This window comes from Tiliqua scincoides, chromosome 1, assembly GCF_035046505.1.
Source record: "Tiliqua scincoides isolate rTilSci1 chromosome 1, rTilSci1.hap2, whole genome shotgun sequence".
Classification (NCBI taxonomy): domain Eukaryota; kingdom Metazoa; phylum Chordata; class Lepidosauria; order Squamata; family Scincidae; genus Tiliqua; species Tiliqua scincoides.
The window spans coordinates 70,953,964-70,966,193 of NC_089821.1; the positions used below are offsets into that span (position 1 = coordinate 70,953,964).

At 46.9% G+C, this 12,230-nt stretch overlaps 1 protein-coding gene across 1 annotated transcript; it reads right to left on the reverse strand.

Moving 5' to 3' along the window:
- Positions 1–936: 936 nt before the first annotated feature.
- Positions 937–11,527, reverse strand: DES (desmin). The gene is made up of 9 exons (XM_066611585.1): positions 10,909–11,527; positions 6,884–6,944; positions 5,698–5,793; positions 5,356–5,517; positions 5,090–5,215; positions 3,693–3,913; positions 3,012–3,055; positions 2,590–2,672; positions 937–2,229 (listed from the first exon to the last, which is right to left on the reverse strand). The coding sequence occupies exons 1-9, from the start codon at positions 11,454–11,456 to the stop codon at positions 2,188–2,190; spliced, it is 1,383 nt and encodes a 460-aa protein (XP_066467682.1). The 5' UTR covers positions 11,457–11,527; the 3' UTR covers positions 937–2,187.
- Positions 11,528–12,230: the final 703 nt, after the last annotated feature.

Consider the following 12,230-nt stretch of genomic DNA (forward strand, 5'->3'; position numbering starts at 1 on the left):
ATAGGAAGTAGTCCTTCCCTCTATGGCAAACAGGGGCACAAGACAGGGAACAGGGATTAATGTTCACATGAACACACTTTGCAGAAGTGGGTACATGCATTCCTCTTTATGGAATAGAAATTAAAAGACATATGTTAAAGCGGTTGTTAAAATAAGGAACTTGTGTCAACATGAACTTGGAAAGAGATTTTTTTTTTTTTTTAAACTACTCCTTGGATGAAAAATACCCCATGAACCAGCAGCTCTGTGGAAATAGTGACAGAGGAAAGCATGTGCAAAGCATCACAGCTGGATTGCATGTATACAAGGCAGCATCTGCCTTACTGGACATTGTGCATATTCTTGTATATCTGTCTTATTGGACATTGTGCATTGGGCTGCAATAGGAAATATCAGTTCAAATGTGATTGCATGTGTCTTGCTTTCAAGTATACCCCTGTACCTTCAGCAGCTACGTGGCAGAGAGGAGTGCAGCTGGGTGCTGGGTGCCTCCTGCCTCTGAGCATTGTTGGAAGGGAAGCTGCACATATGAGTCATTCCCTGTCATACAGCTATTGATGGAACAGAAGCCATCTTTGGGTCAGGTATTGGCAACCCTGCCCTCTTACCTTGTTGTTATTAATACTGATTCATGTATGAAAGTGAGAAACATGTCTCCATGTGACAGATGAGGACCTGGATCCAATATTCAGAGAATGAGATTTCTCCCAGACCATCCGCCATGTCTGTGACGATATAGGGACATGCATCCCAGATGCAGGAACAATAAACTCTCCAAGCACTGGTTCTTTCAGACTGTATAATTCTGGAACTTCAACTTTCCTTCAGCCCAAGGGCATTCACATATCACTGTGAAAGTGGCACCTGTGGCCAGGAAATCCTGTCACACCACAATTAGGAAGGGGGGGGGGGTTCAGCCAAAATACAGACAACCAGTTTTGTGCTCCATGTTTTATTAAATCACTTGGCAGAGCCAGGTATGTGCTGGGTGGGAGGGTCAGGGCATAGCAGCCTCTCTCCGTCTCCTCTTTCCTCTTTCAATCACACCCACAAACTATTTCTCACTCCCTCTCTCTTCCCCATATCTGTCACCTGCCAGTTCCTTCTCTTAGCTTGTCCCACACCCCTAATTCTTAAGTAGCCCCTTAAATGCAGCCTCTGTGAAACAGCTATAGGATGGGGTTAATCCTTAAGGTAGGGGAGCCTCTGGTGGGCACATCAGGTCCTCTTCTCCTTGATGACCCTCACAGGCCACATCCCAAACTAGGAGCTTCACCACAGGAGTGGAAATTTTTTCCCATTAAGAGTCCAAGCTTCTTATCCTAGATAGCCCAGTTCACTTCCTCCTTTAGGGTTCTAACCCTCACAACCTTCACCCCCTGCATTAGCAGGAAGCCCCAACTTAGGTCGAAGGGTAAACCCTTATCCAAAATTGCAAGTCACAGTAAGGAGACCTGCTCAGCTGGAGGGACAATCTTTCACTGAAGCTAGAGATAGAAGCCATGCCAACCCCCAGACAAGGAGTCCCGCTCCACTGGGGGGAAGAGTGGGCTGTGGCTTTGGTCCCAGAGACAAGGCTGGGCAATCGGTTCATCCTCATTTTCTGGGCTACACCCATTTCCCCTCCCTTCCTACCTCCCCATCCCCTGTCCCTTCATGGCCGGAAGACCAGACACATCAGTACTGCAACTGGAAGGACCTTGAGGAGACAGGGAACTGTGTTCAGATTGGGGGTGAAGCTATATAAGAATACCAGAGCATGTTTATATGGGTTATTGCATGCATGATGCATGTATGGGTGGGTGAGAATTCTATCTGCAAGTGGGGGCCAGAGCTACAGCCCTTAGAATGGCAGGAAGCCTCCCTCCCTCCAATGCACGCATACATACATATGCACACACATGCATGCACACATACACCTAGAGCTGTGCCTCTCTGCCCTGCCTTCCTCCCCCCTCCCCCCACTTGCAGGACAGGAAGAGCATTAGGGGAGCAGAAGGAGAGAGGCTTTGGGAAACTGGGTGCAAGGAGAGCCTCATACACATGGTTGAGTGTGTGGGGTTCTCCAGTGGAACCATCACAGAATGGGCGTGCAGAAGAGTGTGTGGGAGCCCGTGACCCCAGGTTTATGCACATGGGAGGAAGAAGATTGAGACGGGCCAGTTGTTTCTCTGAGCTGGGTAAGATCTACAGCATTTCATGTTGCTGCTGCATGGCTTCACTCACCACCTGGACAAAGAAAGAGAAAGAGGTTCAGGAAATCCCCCGGCTTGATCTCCTAACCTTGTGAATTAGCAGGGCCTTATGCCCATTCCCACATGAGTTCTTGTGCTCTCTAGTCCCATGTGCCTTCCCTTTGCTAGCAAAATGAGTCATTCACAGCTACAGAAGGAAGAGAAAGCTGGTCAGGGTTCAGTGTTCCTGCTAATTATCTCCCCATATTACTCTCCCGGCAGGGCCTAACTTGAAAGGGTCAGCAATACCCAACCACAGCAGACAAGAAAAGTCCATTTTGGTCCTTTCATAGGCTTCTTCACTGCTTCCCAACCAAACCGCCCATTCCTGCTGCCCACCGGCTTGCCCATTTACCTCTCCGTCACGTGTCTCAATGGTCTTGATGGTCACTGTTTTCTTGGTGTGGACCTCAGAGCTTCTCTGCTCTGGGCTGGTCTCTGTAGGTCAGAAAAAAAGACATCAACTTCAGAGGGATGTGCCCTAGGGAGTGGAGGGAACACAGAAGCGCCACCAGTCCTTCTCCTGAAACTCATCCTCCAGTTGTTTTTCCACCAGAGCATGGGGCACACAATTTGTTGCTGAAAAGCACCCCTCCCCACCTCGCCTGCTGTCTTCTAAAGTTGCTTTTCCCTACAAGCTACAGCATGGAGGTTTGCACTTATAGTTCTGTCCAATTTGGGGCTTCCCAACTTGAAAACCCCACAACTACAGTTCTCCTGTTTTTAAATGTACTGTATACCATAACTAATATTCTCTCTCACAAACATGTCACATACCTCGGTAGTTGATTGCTGAATAAGTTTGGACGGGCAATGCAATTCTACATGGAAAGGAAAGAGAGGAGAGTCAGTCCAGCCTCCCTAGTTCCTGTTCAGCTTCCTTTTGCTCTAACAGCCCATAACTGCTCTTCCAAGGGAGATGTTTAAAGAAAATCACTAAGTTCTGTCTTTCTCTTTGTGAAATTGAACAGGTTGTGCTTCTTTTGCTCACTTACTGAGAGGCTGTTTCCTCTCAGACTATTTCTACTGTTCCCCCTCATATCCTACAGCATCATTGTAAAATATGGATCCCATCCCATATGGGTCCAAAACATTCATCAACAGAAAACAAAACATGTAATTTGATGCCTGAGAGACTGACTGGTGTGTTTGTTTCATAGGTGACAGCAAACTCCATCAGGTGTCATCATAGAGAAGTCCAATTCATTTATTTGTTTTATTCATGTATAATATTTCTAGCCCTCCTTTCATCCACTGGGTGCACATTCCCTGATCCTCTTTTGCTGCTATCAAATACAAGGTTTGCAAAGGGCCTTTGTGCTGCAGTAATACCCCTTATAGTTGGCTATTCAAAATGTGCTGCCTTCCATTCTTGATTTCTATGGGGTTGAACTGTCAACAACACAGTCTTGGCACCTGCGCTAGGCCCTTATAAATAAACACAAAACCAGCACTCACCTGCTCTCTTCTCCCTCCAGCAGTTTGCGGTAAGTGGCAATCTCAATATCAAGAGTCATCTTAATATTAAGCAGGTCCTGGTACTCGCGCAGGTGCCGTGCCATTTCGTCCTTCAAGTGTCGGATCTCTTCTTCAAGTCTCTGGATTGTGTCCTGGTAGTTGCCAGCCTCGCCTGCAAAACGCTCCTCCATCTCCCTCATCTGTCTCATCAAAGAGTCATTCTACAGGGCAGAAACAGGAAATGAGCACTTCAGAGAGTAGGTATAGGGATGAACTGGTTCGTTCAGAGTCTCCTTGTTCTTCAGCTACTGTCACATAACAAAAATGGTGGCTGCAGGATCAGGGTGTGGGCCACTGGTCCATATGGAGAAAGATGAAGGTGAAATAATAACCTGATAAATGAGTTAGAGTTGGGGGGACTGGAATTAGGGCAGGAGGTCTGGTCTAGAGGGTAGAGCCTCCATTAGCCCAAAGATAACATCAGAAGGTTGCCGGTTTGAGGACACCGGCAGCTCCCTGAATGGCGGGACCTTGAAGCAGCTGACAAGCTGAGCTGAGTGATTCCACCTGCTCCTGGTGTGAGCAAGAAGCATCTTGGCTGCCCTCCATGTGAGAGATGGAGCTGCTTGTCAGCCTGCATGGGAGAACCGGAGGCCAGAAGTGAGACCAAACCAGGAAGACCCATTGTGAAATGTTGTTGGTTCTTGAAAGTGAGAACCTATATGATTGTAAAAATCCCCTTGAGGGATTTAGAAACGCCTGCCTATGTAAACTGCCTTGAATAAAGTCAGAGGAGTAATCTGATGACCAGAAAGGCGGTATATAAATACCTAGTTGTTGTTGTTGTTGTTGTTGTTATATGGAGAAAGGAGGTGGCAACCAAGAGGCCCAAAATTTCTACCCAAGCCCAGAGAAGGACAACTTTGTAGATAGTGGGAGAGACATTTCCAGCTCCAGCACACTGAACATAAAGAAGTTCCAGAAGGCCCCATAATATGGACACAGGAAGCTTTTACATTGACTCAGGCCTTAAGTTCATCTGCACCAATATTTTCTACTTTGAATGACAAAGACTCTCCAATGTCTCATTCGAAAGTCTTTCCCATATCTACTACCTGGGATCCTCTGGAGATGCCAGGGATTGAACCTGAGACTTCAGGCATGCAAAGTATGTGCACTCCCACCAAGTGCTGTGGGCCTTCAGGAAGAGGCTGGCCATGACCTCCCAGAGCAATGCAGCTGTCTCCGCCCAGTAAAAGCTCCATCTTGCACAGTCCCTTATTCCTCAAGTATTTTGATCAATCATCATGAGGACATCTTTGAGCACAGAAGCTGCCCAACAGGACATGCTTGACTTCTGAATCTGACACTGCCACCAATTCAGTACCGAGTCTCACCGTGCCCTTGAGTGCATCAATCTCACAGGTGTAGGACTGGATCTGGTGCCGAAATTCCATCATCTCCTGCTTGGCTTGGCGCAATGCATCATTGTTCTTATTTGCAGCCTGGGTCAGGTCAGACACCTTTATGCAGAGAAGGGGGCGGGGCAGACAGGTGTACATGAAGATTAATACAAGAGAGCCTTTGTCATGCTATGAATGAGACCCAGCACAAACTGCACCCAGAAATCACAACGAATATAACCCTTGCCTTTGCCCCATACCTTAGACTTGTACCACTCTTCAGCCTCAGAGATGTTCTTAGCAGCAATGCTCTCATACTGGGCACGGATGTCGCGAAGTGCTGCTGTCAGGTCTGGTTTGGAAACATCCATTTCCACCTGAATTTGCTGCTCTTGCAACTGTGATTGCAGCTCTCGGATTTCCTGGAAGGGCCAAAGCCAGTGAAAGATTAGGCCTAATGCTCTGGGTGTATGTGTGCCTGTATGCCCATGCCTTTCCTATACCCACCCAACTGCCATTCTTCCTCTTCTGGCTGTCATCCTTTTGAAAAGTGCTAAGTCACAAAGGAGAAGGTAAGGGCCTTTGGGGAGGTACACACTTACCTCTTCATGAACCTTTTTGAGGAATGCTATTTCCTCATGCAGGGATTCAATACGCCTTTCCAGGTCAATACGGGCCAGAGTAGCTGCATCGACATCCTGTGGTAGTAAAGAAAGGGGGATACAATCTCAATAGGAACAGATGCAAAAACACCCCTAGCCATTACATCTGCATAACTTTGAGGGGGGAAGGGAGATGATCGATGCATGGGGCAACTATTTAACTGTGCTTCTAAGAAGACCATGGCTTTGGCTCTCTGATTTTCAACCAACTTCATCTGGGGGTCTGACCAATCAAAATCATGTAGGAAGATCTGAAATACCAGGAAATTAGTGGGAAATGCAATCATTTAGGGCCAGTACCCAAGATCCTCGAGGTGACATTTTCTAATATCAGCTGAGCTTCTGGTATCCTTACAGTGAAGCAGCTGCCTAAGCCCTTATAGGACACTACATTAATTCAAGAATGACATCAAATGTTCAGAGACTATGGCCCAAATCCTAACCAAATTTCCAGCACTGGCATAGCTGTGCCAATGGGGTGTGTGCTGCATCCTATAGTTGGGTGGCCCTCATGGAGGCCTCCTCAGAGCAAGAGAATGTTTGTTCCCTTACCTTGGAGCTGCATTACCCTTATGTAGGTGCTGGAAAGTGGGTTAGGATTGCGCCCTAAGACTGAAGAGCTGGCAGAGAGCTTAAGGAGTTACTCTTCAGACTGGGGCTACTCCTTAAAGAAGAGATTTGCTTCCTGAAATGCAAAGAAGCTAAAAAAACCTCTTTCAGACAATGTGTGCAGTGATTCTTCACCTCTTCAGCTAGAATAAGAGTTCGCTCATTCTTTTGAATAGTACTTTTACTCATTCTGATAGATGGTAATTAAAACATCAATGCAATAAGAAATTCTACTGCACTGATATATAATTCTCCAAGTTATATTATTCACTAGGGTTAAAACACTACACAGTTTCTCTGCATTAGTAATCAAAAGCCCTGCCAGCAGTTGTTTTACACAAAGCAAAATCTTGGCAGGTCAAGATACACTTAGAGCAAAAAATCCAGACATAAGCGGGTCGAAATGACCAGGAATGTCTTCCATGACTATTTCTCATGACTAAAAGTGTATTTTTGCAAATTAGTCAAAATGCAGTTCACACCCCCAAACGCATCAAAAGCAGCCCTGGTAACTTACAGCTCGGAAAGCAGCTAAGTTGTTCTCTGCTTCTTCCTTGAGATGGATCTCATCCTGCAGCCTAAGGGAGTGGGGCAGAAAGCATGGGTCAGAAAGCTAGATAAAGCAGAGGAGATGTGTATAGGCCTGGATTCAGCATTGCATTTCACATGCCCCATGGGGCCAAGAGGGGTATCTGTGGCTCTAACTGTCAGCTTGTGACTCCATCCAAGCCACAGGAATAATGTATGCATCTGAAATAGGCAATTATCTAGAGGGTGGGGTGGGATCTGGCTCCGGGCCAAGATGGAATAGGACAGGAACATGTCCTCTCATTGCCTGTTATAGTCAAAGCCTCGAGCACAAAGGCATGAGCTCACTAAAGGGTAATGTTCACTCCCCCTTCCCTTTTAGGGTAGCAGAGCTCTGCTACATGAAGGGGGCTGGAGCCAGAGTCCTGCGAGAAAAAGCATGGAAAAACCCTTGGTAGAAGGGATCCCAGTTTGGAGTACTGGGGAACAGTGATGGAATGATGCTAGGTGCACAGACACACAACAGGTGGAATGCACTGGGGTGCTAGAATGCTGGGGATAGTATCCTACTCATTTGGCACTAGAGAAAGATGACATCATTTGGGGAATTTGGACAATAACAGGCTTCTATCCAGGACTCCTGCCTAATCCTGCAGCCATCTCTATCTCCCTTCATGTGGTCTGGGGGCAAATGCATCAGGAGGATGGCACAGGAAGATGGCACCCTACTGCACTGGAGTATGTGTAGGGTTTCTCCCAAGTCCAAGGTAGGGTTCGTAATGGAACTTCCTCCTAAGTCAACTAATTTACTGCAACTCCAAGTAGAGTAGATTTTTTCTCTGCCTTGAACACATACTTCACCACCACCACTCTGCAAAGGGTCCAGCTTGGTTTTTGTATCCAGAGCCAAGGGATCACAGTTCATTGCAAAACTGTTCCTATGACCAATATGTTCACTTGCCACAGCTACATGGAAACAAGTAGTAGCAGTAAAAAGGATGTGCAGCTGCATTGTGTAGCTCCTTTCCTCTTACTTCCTGGACCCTCATAGCTTCGTGCAGAATGCGTGTTAAAGCCAGTGTGTTTTTCTGACCACTGAAAGCACCAGAAGCAGTGCATGCTGGGGAATACTCTCTCTGAAGTATGTGAGTGTAGGTCATTGACTTCCTAAAGCAACTGCTCTGGGAACCATGAGGCTACTCCATGCGGTTGCCAAACTCCCAGAAATGATCTTGAGTGTCCCAGAGTCAGCATCACTCTCCAGGTGGCTACTGAAATCTATCTTGGAGATTTTAACTGAACTTCCAAAAATTTACAATATTGTATCATGTTGGAAAAAATCTCCAGGAATAGCTTCAGCCAGAGCTGGCATGTCCAATGCAGCCTGGGAGAGGTTTTTTGCCTCTCTCAGGGTTTCTCCCTTTTTATTGCTCCGGGGTGCCAGAACTTCCTGTCAATGTCAGCCTTGCTGATTCCGAATTCCTTGCTTCCGGCTGTGTCTAATTGTGCCCTGTCCATCATAAGGGAGCTAAATCAAGAGGAGAAATGTTAGAACCTCTAATTTCCTCATGTTGACTCCTGGCATAGTGCTGTGGACTAGGCTTGTCCTTCTTGAAGAAGGGTGCTAGGATCCTTACTCCTTGGGGACCTGATTTTCTAATAGTCATCTACTTGATTTACTCTTTCTCTCCCATCCCTGCTGTGTCATAAAGCATTACCCAAAATCCACAGCTGCCCAGCAGGGGGCCTGTGGAAAGAAGGAGCCTCAATTACACCATGCCCTCTTTGTGCCTGGTTCCTTCTTTCAGCTTCTAACTCTGGCTCAGGAACTACAACAGAGGCTGTCCCACCTCGTTGCTTTGTGCTACTTGGAGCCAGCTTGCTGGTCAGCAGTTGGCTTTATTCTCTTCCCCCATTTCATCTTAAGCTCAGTATGGGGAGGGTGGGGCATGGCAGACAACTGGATACTGCTGTCAGAAGCCTTCCAAGCAATTTGTACTTTTCTACACCATCTACATCAGGGGTGCTCACACATTTTTGGCTCGAGAGCTACTCTGAAACCCAGCAAGGCCCGGAGATCTACCAGGGGGGAAGGAAGTGTCTGACAGACACCCCCTTTGATGTATGGAGCCCCTGCTGGACCAGGTCAGAGGAGGCCCACCAAGTCCAGCTTCCTGTGCCCCACAGTGGCCCACCAGATGCTTCAGGAAGCACACGGGAGGCCTCTCCTCTCTCCCCACCCCACATACTGGGGACGAAACTGACATATTAACAGTTTGGAGAGACAGGGCTCTGCGATCTACTCATTTTGCCTCACGATCTACCAGTAGATCGCGATCCACCTATTGAGCACCCCTGATCTACATCCTCCATTGGGATATATTTACTAGAATTGCTACCTTTTGTTCTTTGGTTGGTTGGTTGGTTGGCAACCTTCAGTCTCAAGTTCTTTGAGTGTGTAAGAATTACATGACACAAGGAAGTTCAGCAGGTGTGGCTTTCTCTATCACTACATCTTTATGCCAGAAAAGAGCTGTACTTGTTGAATTTCTGTCTCCCACACAGCTGTTAACAGCTCAGTGTCTCTCAGGTGAAAAAATGGTAGGAGTCACTATCACTACTGGCTCAAGATGAGACAAGGATCCAATATTTTCTTAACTAAGCTGATTCTTACACCAACCCTTTGAGGTAGGTCACTATCACAGCAATTTTACAGACTTGAGAAGAGTCTGCTGGATCCTGGTTAGTGGCTGAGCTGCGATATAAATGGGCAGATTGCAGCAGGCTGGAAAATGCCATGTCCCCAAAACTGAGGGACAAGGCTTATGGGCAAAGGACTCAGTATGTTCCACTTATCAAAAGAAAGGCCAAGAAGTGGCCTGATGAGGATATGTAAGCAGCTATTTGAAGAGTGAGTGTCAAAGGGTTTGAGGCTTTTGTTTGGCCTTTTCTGAGAAAAAGACTGTTGGCTGGGATTCAAGCAAGATGTGGTCCTGTGAGAAATCAGGTGTGCTTGTTACAAAAGCATAAATCATTTAATTTACTATCATTGTAAGTGTGCCTATATACGTAGGCATGCATTTGTTCAATTGTCCATAATCTCCAGTTCCAAATAGGGTGTTTAATGAACACAATTTAGTCCTCTTGTCTTAATCCAGTTAATACAGGAGAAGATAACTAGGTTTGGGGACAGACTATGTGTTCTTAACATGACCCACTCAACCACTTGTGAAGAGGCTTTCAATCCAGATTCAGTTTTGTTTTTCTTAGATCTTGGGCATGGTTACATTTAAATTCAACTAAGCCTCATTAAAAGGAATGTCAGACCAAACCATCTGGATTTCCTCAGTTTGTAAAGACTGAAAAAAGGTCTCAGATGAGGGAGTATTGCAGGAAGGCAGAACCATTATTGAATACACCCTGACCTCTAATGTGTATTCCAAAAATAAGTAGTTTGTTGTGGGGAGAGGTGTGTGGAGGAGAGGTGTACTCTGTTGTACTTAAGAAGATGGACAATAGTCAACCATTTGGGGACCCATCCCTGGGCCTTATGCAAGTTAGAATACTCATGTGTCCACAACGGTCCAAAATTAGCTTGTCCAGGAAGGTTATTTCCATTCAGTGGGAAGGCATGCTGCAAATACCTTCCATAAATGAGACTGGTGCCCTGGGCAATGGCTGAGGGTGGCAGTGGCAGAAGATACACAGGCAACTTAAAGAAAAATGCAACAGCAGAGGGAAAGATGCCCAGTGCATAGGCAAGACTTGCTCACCAAAACCCTGTCCAACAGTGGCATGAAACAGATGGACCTCTGCCTTCCTTTCTGGGAAGCCAGAAGAGGATGACAACCCCAAGGTGATTCTGCCTTCTATGTAATGTGCTGCCCTGGCCTTTACCTCTGACTGGAGAACAATACCCATTTAAGAAAAACCCTAAGTATACAGATAAGCGTAGGACAGGAAGGATGAACTTAGACAAGCAAGTGGCTGCCAGAGTGGGCATCTCAGTCTCACCTCTGCTTCAGTTTCTGTAAGTCGTCCAGCAGATTGTCCCTCTCCACATCCACTCGTGCTCGCTGGCTGGTCAGCAATTCCACCTGGCGCCGCAGCTCCCTCAGCTCTTCTTCGTAGATCTCAGCCACGCGTGTGGGCTCCTTACCCTTGAGCCGGTTGACCTCAGCCACCATGAGTGCATTCTGCTGCTCCAGGAAACGCACCTTCTCAATGTAGTTGGCAAAGCGGTCATTGAGTTCCTGCAGCTCCACCTTCTCATTGGTGCGCGTCTGTAGAAACTCCTGGTTCATGGCATCAGCTAAGGAGAAGTCGAGGAGCTCACCGGCACCTTGGTAGGCTGAGCGCACTGGGGATAAGTAACTGGTGCGGAAGCTGGATAGGCTGGGTGGTGCAGCACTGCGCGACACTTGGTAGACCCGAGATGAGATAGAGCTAGCAGAGGAGCCCTTGGTGCCAAAGGAGGCACGCGGGAAGGAGGGTGAGGCTGCCCCACCAAAGGTACGGCGGTAGGAGGATTGCCGCTGGCTGGAGGAGTAGGACTGGCTCATGATGGCTGCTGGGTGGGATGGAGGCAGAAAGGTAACAGCTGCTCTGAAAGAGCAAGTCAGAGTCGGGAAGGGGATCAGAGCGCTGGCTATTTGTATCTCTGAGTACTGACATCATCCAGCTGTCTCCTCCCTGTTTTCCTCCAACCCCCAACCTGGAACAGCTGTCAGCAAGTAAGAAAGCACTTGTGGGACTGGGAAAGGGGGTGGCAACAAGCAAGTCATAGGATATAAGAGTTCCGCTTCTGTTTGGCAACTGCTAGGCCTCGGCAGGCATGGGCCCCCAACATGGACCTGGAGGGCAATGGCGGGTATGAAAAATGCCAGATTTGGATTGTGAAAGGGTGACATGAGGAGAGAAAACTGACCAAGTTAACACCATCTCAGCAAATACTTTCTGATGTGCAAATGGCCACTTATAAGTTACACAGGGAACCAAAGAACATTTAAATTTCAACTTAGCAAAAAGAAGTTAAAAATTTTGGCACAACCACAAAAAATAAACTGAAGATTTGGGAAGGAAAACAAGTTCCCGTGGACGGGAGGGAAGCCAAGTCATTCAAAGTATTTATTAAAGAGGCTGAAAAAAAATCTCCCAGGATACTTGAAGCATATTTAACACTATATTTAATCCTAATATTAGGAAATGGACCAGTTGAGCTCTGCAATCATTTCATGCATAGGGAGTCTGAATTAATCTCCTCCTTGGCCTCTGGGCAAATCCCCACCTCAGCTCCTGAGTAAAGGATGAAGCAAGGAGAGCAAGCCTATTTGAGA